General features: G+C 36.9%; 1 protein-coding gene across 1 annotated transcript; it reads right to left on the bottom strand.

Moving 5' to 3' along the window:
- Positions 1-355: 355 nt before the first annotated feature.
- Positions 356-6,480, bottom strand: hapstr1a (HUWE1 associated protein modifying stress responses a). Its single transcript, XM_084435012.1, has 4 exons — positions 5,973-6,480; positions 4,431-4,511; positions 4,057-4,332; positions 356-2,082 (listed from the first exon to the last, which is right to left on the bottom strand). The coding sequence occupies exons 1-4, from the start codon at positions 6,166-6,168 to the stop codon at positions 1,838-1,840; spliced, it is 798 nt and encodes a 265-aa protein (XP_084291138.1). The 5' UTR covers positions 6,169-6,480; the 3' UTR covers positions 356-1,837.
- Between the last annotated feature and the right edge of the window lie 1,270 nt (positions 6,481-7,750).

The raw sequence follows: 7,750 nt of genomic DNA, 5'->3' as shown, positions 1-7,750 counted from the left end.
TGAAGCACTTCACAACAAACACAGCCCATGCCAATGACAAAACTCACAAGAATCACAGTGATTTGAAATATTTTCCATCTATGTGTTATAGATAGGTTTACATCAAATAAAGGTTTAGATTGTCAGGAAGGTTTTGCAATCACTCGTGCCTCTGGCTGTCACCTGACCAGTTTAGCAAAACTCACAAATATGCATTACATACATGTGCAAATTCTAGTGCTATGACAATAGATATTTAAAGATCAATATAATTACTGAACAAACAAGAATCACTGTTTTAATCATTGAAGTTGCTGTTATCAGGCTCATTTTGGTGACACATTCTGTTTTCGTTAAACAAAACATACACACTTGATGTGAATATACAAATGTAACTTTAATAACTTAGCCTATAACTTTTGCTAGTTAAAAAAAAAAAAAAAAAATTATGGCAACTGTGGTTTCATTATGATGTTCTGGATAATCTAGACTATTTTACTTTCCAACTTGACTTTTACAAAATGTTAGCTTTACTTTCTGACCTTTAAATAAATTAAATGCCTTACATGTCAATTCAATCAATGATAATCACTTTTTTAGAGCACTCAACGTTAGATGCTTGTCAAATTAATCATGAAATCAATAACCAAATAGACAATACTCATATTACAGAAACAAAAAGCAAATTCTCTGAAACATTTGCAACTAAATATGTCTGCATAAAGCAGTTTGATTGGGGTTTGACAACACACACTCCACATCATGATTCCCCACCACCAGCGTCTTCTGAAATGCTCATTAATCTAGAAGTGTCAACATGAGGATCATATCAACTAATTGATCATTCTACATAAAGCATCTTATATCAAGAAATAAAGACAAGGGGAAAAGAGAATGCGTACTGTTAGATGAAGGGTGATATATGAGAGAAAAGGAGCACACACTCTAATCGCCCAGGGACTCATATTGACATATATTTCTACTTCTAAGAGGGTCAGTATCCAGCTTGACTTCTATACATCAGTACACGTGTGCAGCTCTCCAAATCCTCTGGCCTGGATTTGAAAAGCACTTAAAGGACACTTCAATTTCAAGACGACACAGTTTTTCTCTACTTCAGTATACCTCTCCTGAGACAGCCATTCTTATAGCACAAAGACTCACCTAACCCCTAACCCAAATCACAACAGCCTTGAAATGTAAAATGTCAACAATTGCATCATTTTATCATAAGCCTCGCTTCCCTTGCATTTCTTTTGATGTCTATATGGTTCCTAAAAAAAAAAAAAAAAAAAAACGGTCTGGCTGAATGCATTTGTGCAAAATCATTATTGCAACTATCTCAAGTTCACACAAACATTTAGATCAGCAGCAGTTTCAATTACGACCAATAATGTTGCACGTTTCTAAAATGATCACAACAGAACTGCCATTCAGTGAGTGCAAAGAAAAACTGAAAATATACTGATGGGAAATGAGATGATGCAGACATTATTATCTGAGAAAAAAAATTAAAAAAACGTTAGCTTGGCACTACTAAGCGCAACTAGGAGGTACTGTGAAGTAAAAACAGCCTATTAGATGTTGTAATCCTGTAGTTAATGTGTTTCCAAAAAAACTGGATACTTACAGCATCATACAACTCAAAACATGATGCGGTCACTTGACTGATGAGATTCATTTTGTGGTAAGCGCAAAAAGAAAGGAGTCAACATGCATGGAGCGTTATGGACTAGCCTCCACAGTATGAATATGCAAGTGTACTGCGCTCCTTGTTTCCTTTCGAGGGAACGCAAATGTTGAGGATTAAGTGGCTTTTATTTCAAGCAGCACAAAGCATACAGAACAAGAACTGAGCTCAGAGCATTCTGTTGCGTTTATGGGTTGGGGAGTCCGTGATGACGTCGGCGCACTGGACCGAGGTCCGCTTCCTGGTGCCCGCGCTGCCAAGGTGGAGGGCCATCTCCTCCGATATGAAAGTGTTCAAGTCCACATCGTGCAGTCCATTGCGTCTGCGCCCTGCATTTGAGCTGCCGCTGACGTGAGTCGGAGAGCCGGGAGTGCTTGAGCGGACACTGATGCCGGCCATTGCTCCACTTAGACCTGGAAAAGAAAGATGAGATTTAATTCATCATCATATGCACCTTTTCCACATGTCAATGCCACATTTGCTACCCATAATAATGATACATTTTAAATACCTCCAAATAAGAGATGGTAACAACTGTAAAGGTAATGTGAAGGCAACTTCATGTTTCTAGTCTATTACTGTGACGCAATGTTTGTAGAGGTATGACACGCTGTGCTTGAAAATAAACCTTAAGGTCCTTTCAACCAGATATCTTCCTCTAAAAATACTACAGAATGTACACTCATGCAAACCTTGTACTTGAACCATGTGAGGGTCAATGGAGAAAATGATCTTTTACATGTCTGACAGCCTACACAAAGATTTCTCAACTTGACAAAAACATGAATGTAAATATATAAATAATATATATAAAATACTAATTTACATGCTGGCATTAATCTTTCATTGATGAATAAAAAAAAAACATTTTTATTCATGTTTTCTAAAAAGAACAGCATTTATTCAAAATAGAAATCTTTTCTAACAATATATTTCTACTATCACTTTTTATCAATTTAACAAGTCCTTGCTGAATAAAACTATTCATTTCTTTCAAAAAAGAAAAACAATTACTGACCCCAAACTTTTGAATGGTAGTGTATATTGTTACAAAAGATTTCTATTTTAAATCAATTCTGTTCTTTTTAAACTTTGTACTCAAAGAATCCTCAAATAAAGTATCACAGGTTTTAAAAATATATCTATTAAGCAGTACAACTGTTTTCAACATTGATAATAAATCATCATATTAGAATGATTTCTGTAGGATCATGTGACACTGAAGACTGATGAAAATTCAGCTTTGCATTTTAAAGTGTATTAAAAAAGAAAACCATTATTTTAAATTGTAATATTATTTAACAATGTTACTGTTTTTCTGTATTTTTGATCAAATAAATGCAGGCTTGATGAGCATTCTTTCAGAAACACTAAAAATAGTAATGCTTACAAATTTTTGACCACATATATCAGTGTTTCCCAACCTTTTTTCAGTCAAGGCACCCTTTGAAAATGTTTAAAAATGTGTGGCACCCTACACTAGTGTTGTCACGATACTACTTTGATACCATACCTTGAAATGTATCAATTTTCAACACCACAGGGAAGAACTGCCGTATAGGCCTACTGTCATATAGATATTTTTTATATTATCAAGTTTTTTTGTCCATCCATTTAAAGTCTAGGAAATCATTCATTTCTTCTGAAGAGATCACTTTACATGATGACATTTAATTAAGGCTTTTATTCATATATAAACATTGCTCAATTACCATTGCATATCTCACCTAAATGTTTGCTCACTCAGTGTATTTGTGTTTTTATATTGGGATAATTTTGTTATAATTGCACAAGACAGCTTGTTTTTAATATATTTTATGTAATAATTTCAGTTTAATGTAATTTCATCTCCAAATTAATGTAGAAACAACATAAAGACAGTATATACTTCAAATAATTGTTTAATGGCATCTTTTTATGAATGAAGTGTTATTTGATTCTGATGTCACTGCTGCATATGTGGATCCCACACGCGTCCCATTTTCTCACAACTCTTAACGTTAATTTAAGACTTTATTTATAATGTGGACGCACATTTCAATAAAATAAATGAGGCACGGGAATAAAATCACGCGCAAGCGCAACCTCCGCAATTCAACGCCGAAAACGTATGATTTGCATTTTTATAAATTTGTGCGCATTATTTGTTGTTATTAGAGACTTCCGACGATCCGAGATTGATGGTAAAATTATTTATTTTATTTTTTTAACACATTTTAGCTATTTTTAAATGTTTGATGGAGTTTTTACATGGCACCCCTGCTCTCGCCAGAAGGCACCCCGGTTGGGAAACGCTTATATATACAGTCTCTAAATGTTGAGACATGTCATATGGTAATCATGTTCAGTCAGCTGTATCTTAACTGTAATCGGGCAGTCATATTTACCATGTAGTGCTATGGCCTCACAGAAGGGCTGTAAATCACTCTCTACAGATGATACAGAGTCCGATGAAGGTGGTCGGTTAGGAGAATGGACAGTCAGTTTGGGGGCAGCTCTAGAAGTCCTTGGTGGTGGCGCTTTACCACAAAGGAAACTTATCAAATCTTCCCTTCGTATAGTTCTCCTTCGCTTTTTGACCCAGGCCAAAACATCTTTATTACGTCGCTGATGACCAATCTGGATTCCTAAGTCAAAGCTTCTCTTATGTGCATCAACACTCTCTGTTGAACAGATTACATTCATTTAATTATTTATGCAATTTATACAACAAACAACAGTGTGGGGGCACTTGATATGTGCAAACTCAAATCTTTAATACCTTTGTAAAGATTAGTCACTGCTGTTGCAGCGTTCTGAAACGGAGACCACAATGACAGTCCTTGCTGATGACAGACTCGATCTGCAAGACAGGAATAAATCAGGGGTGCTCATGTGACCTTAAAGACAACAGAGATTACTCAAATAAATTAGGTCCAGAAAAGTATTCAGACAGGATTCCTATCGTTAACCTTTACACTATAAGCCTGGGAAAGTCATGGTTTTCTAAATTCAGCTGGTTTTGCAATGGATTAAACCATGTCCATGCTATTTTTAAAGAGACAATAAAGGGCCTTTATTAACCCCCTGGAGCCGTATGGACTACTTATATGATGGATGCGCTTTTTAGGGCTTCAAAAACCCAGGTTCTATTCACTCCCATTATAAAGCTGGGAAGAGCCAGGATCATTTTTAATATAACTCCTATTGTGTTTGGCTGAAAGAAGAAAGTCACATACACCTAGAACGGCTTGAGGGCGAGTAAATTATGGGCTAATTTTCATTTTTGGGTGAACTAACCCTTTAAGTGCCTAACCATAACAATTGCTAATTTATTGCTAAAATAAAACACACTTTCCATTTTATACTTTTCTACATTGAAAAATTCTAACATTTAAAATTTTTTTTTTTTTACAAATAATACAAGTATTTTTTATTCTAAATATCCATTTTATATTGAGCATTATTGTTTTTTTTTTAAATAACCAAATAAAGCAAAGGATGCACCTATCAGTTCAGCAGATTTTGAAAGAACGATGGAAGCGAATGGTGACCGTTCCTGTAAGTACCTAACGTTTCTTTTTGTGTTTCACATGAAAAAAAAAAAAAAAAAAAGAACTTCATGGAGGTTCGGAACAATATAACCGCTAGTAAAGAGTTTTCATTTTAGGGTGAACTAACTATCCCTTTAAGAGCGAGTTCAGATACTCCTCGTGTAATCCAGACAATGGCTGTGTGTCAAACCCTAGTGAGCACCAACCTGGAGAGGATATAATGGCAACATAAGTGTGTTCTAACGTGCCCATGCTGCACAAAGGTAGCCAGTTGTGTGCACTAGGTTTTGAAACACAGCCACAAAAGGACACAAGCTAGCTCACTAACCGGCAGGGCTTTGCCAAAATGTGTGATTTTCTAAGACTATTAAACGTTAATGTGTTAAGCATGAAAATCAGTTACTCCTATACAGATAGTTTAGCCGAAAGTAACGAAAATGTCATATTAAAGGGCAAAATAGCCGGCTTTCAGGCTAGCCGGTTAGCAATAGCAAGGCCAATATAATAACAACGAACAAACTGTCAAACACAGCCAGACCGGCGCGGCTAAAGCTAATTATCATCCACACGCTCAAAAATAAGCACAAAACGCTGCTTTTGATGACGTTAGAGGCCAAATGATACCGGTAAGTTATGCGTTTTTTGATCGAAAGGTGTGGTTCGGTCGAAAAACAGCAAGTTTACGAGATTTTTCTAGACGTGAAAGGTTTTTAGTCGAGCTGCTGGACGTCTGTGGGCCGCTGATAGGGTCTCTTTCTCTGCCCACAGACCTTTATAAAGTTGCGCCACCGCCGTAGCGGAATTCTGGAAGAGATGCCAGAGTTTTTCCTGGTTCTGGTCCACCGCCTCCTCGTTCGGCTCTTCCCTTTCGGCCTCTGCCAGGCATTGGCGCTCCCATTTGGAGAACCAGTGTTCGGGTCCGTGTTCGTGGATCTCCGCTTCGCTCTCCTCCTTCTTCTCCTCCATGATGAATACTGAGAAACTTCGGTGAACTTCTGTTCGTTTTTTTTGTAATTTCTTGCTCTTGTGGGTTAATTCTAGTTCTTGAAATCACGCAACACCCGATCAGTGTCGGTTAATATCCTTATTTCTGGATTTACGGGCCTGAATTAAAACGAAATGAAGTGAAATGTTTTGTCTTTTGTGACGCCGAAATGTAATTACCCAGGACAGTAGCTGTCTACCCCCGGTTAGAGGATCGCTTTTGCCCTGCGCAGTTCCTCGATGTGGGCGGATCATATTTAAAACACGCCCACTTGTTTTGCGCATGCCCGTTTCAAACGCCGTTGCTCTGCTCATAGAAAAAAACACGAGAACCAATGGGTGGAGGCAGCTTAACATCCAGCTCCCCCTCTGGATATAATGGGTGGAGCTTGAAGGTCCAGCCACACCCTAACCCTAAATCGAATTAGGTTGAGCTCCACCCATTAGGTTCAGAGAGGGGGAGCTGGACGTCATTTGATTCTGCAGCGCCAGCGAGCACCACACTGTATCACACTGAACCAAACTGAAGAGTATCGCCTAATATGGGCTTACTTTATGTCGTGCTACATGCTAACATTAAAACTTTAAACACGTATAGTTACGTTTATTAATACTTATTAATACATTAATGTTAGCAGTCTGTAAAGTAGGCCTAATTTATTTGATTCATGTCAAATAATTTATTTGACCCACATATGGATTCTTGTAGGTAAAGTTAACAGTGCGGGTTTAGCTGAAAACTTAAATTCTGCTCAGATATGCTTGCTGGGTGTGAGGATTTTGCTCAAACAATGATTTTAGAAATAATGCTTTGATTACATTTCTGAGCTAGTGGGTGTCATTGTAAGTATTGGCTAAACCACTTCAGACCTGTGGGCAGAAAGTTTGGAGATGAAAAGCTCTCAGTGTAAAAAGCATGTTAAAATCAATTGTAAGTAAGTGCCAAATCTATTCAAAATCTATCAAATGAAAATCTATTCAAAATATGGCTACTTTATTTGAATAGCATTCCTGGCGCTAGCAACACTGAGGTTATGGATTTGATTGCCATGAAACACACAATTATAAAATGTACACCTTCATTACCTTCAATACCGCATATCGTTCAGGTCTTACAATAACTTACAACAATACCTTTAAATTACAATTCCATTCCTGAGTTTAGGTCTATTCATTTCTGTATTGGTCAAGTAATGATTTCTTTAATCTATTTTTGAATTGAATGATATTATGGCTCTGTTTGATGTTATTGTTCAGCCCGTTCCATAAGGTGACCCCACAAACCGAAACACACATGCTTTTAACAGTAGTTCGCACAAGAGGTTGTTTGAACACTTAATGTCCTCTTAAATGATATCCCCCGTCTCTTTCATGAAACATCTCACCTTGAATGCAATGTAAGTTGCTTTGGATAAGCCAAATGCATAAATGTAAATTAAATTAAAACCAGTCATTGTTCTTCTCTTTGTACACTGTAAAAAAAATTGATGGCTGTTAAATTACAGTAGCCCACTTTGCGTTACAATGTCCACATAAATAGGATGAAAGTTGAAGTAAAATGGAC

Source organism: Rutilus rutilus (assembly GCF_951802725.1).
Source record: "Rutilus rutilus genome assembly, chromosome: 1".
In the NCBI taxonomy this organism is placed as follows: Eukaryota; Metazoa; Chordata; class Actinopteri; order Cypriniformes; family Leuciscidae; genus Rutilus; species Rutilus rutilus.
This window is presented reverse-complemented; position numbering and strand designations above follow the sequence as displayed.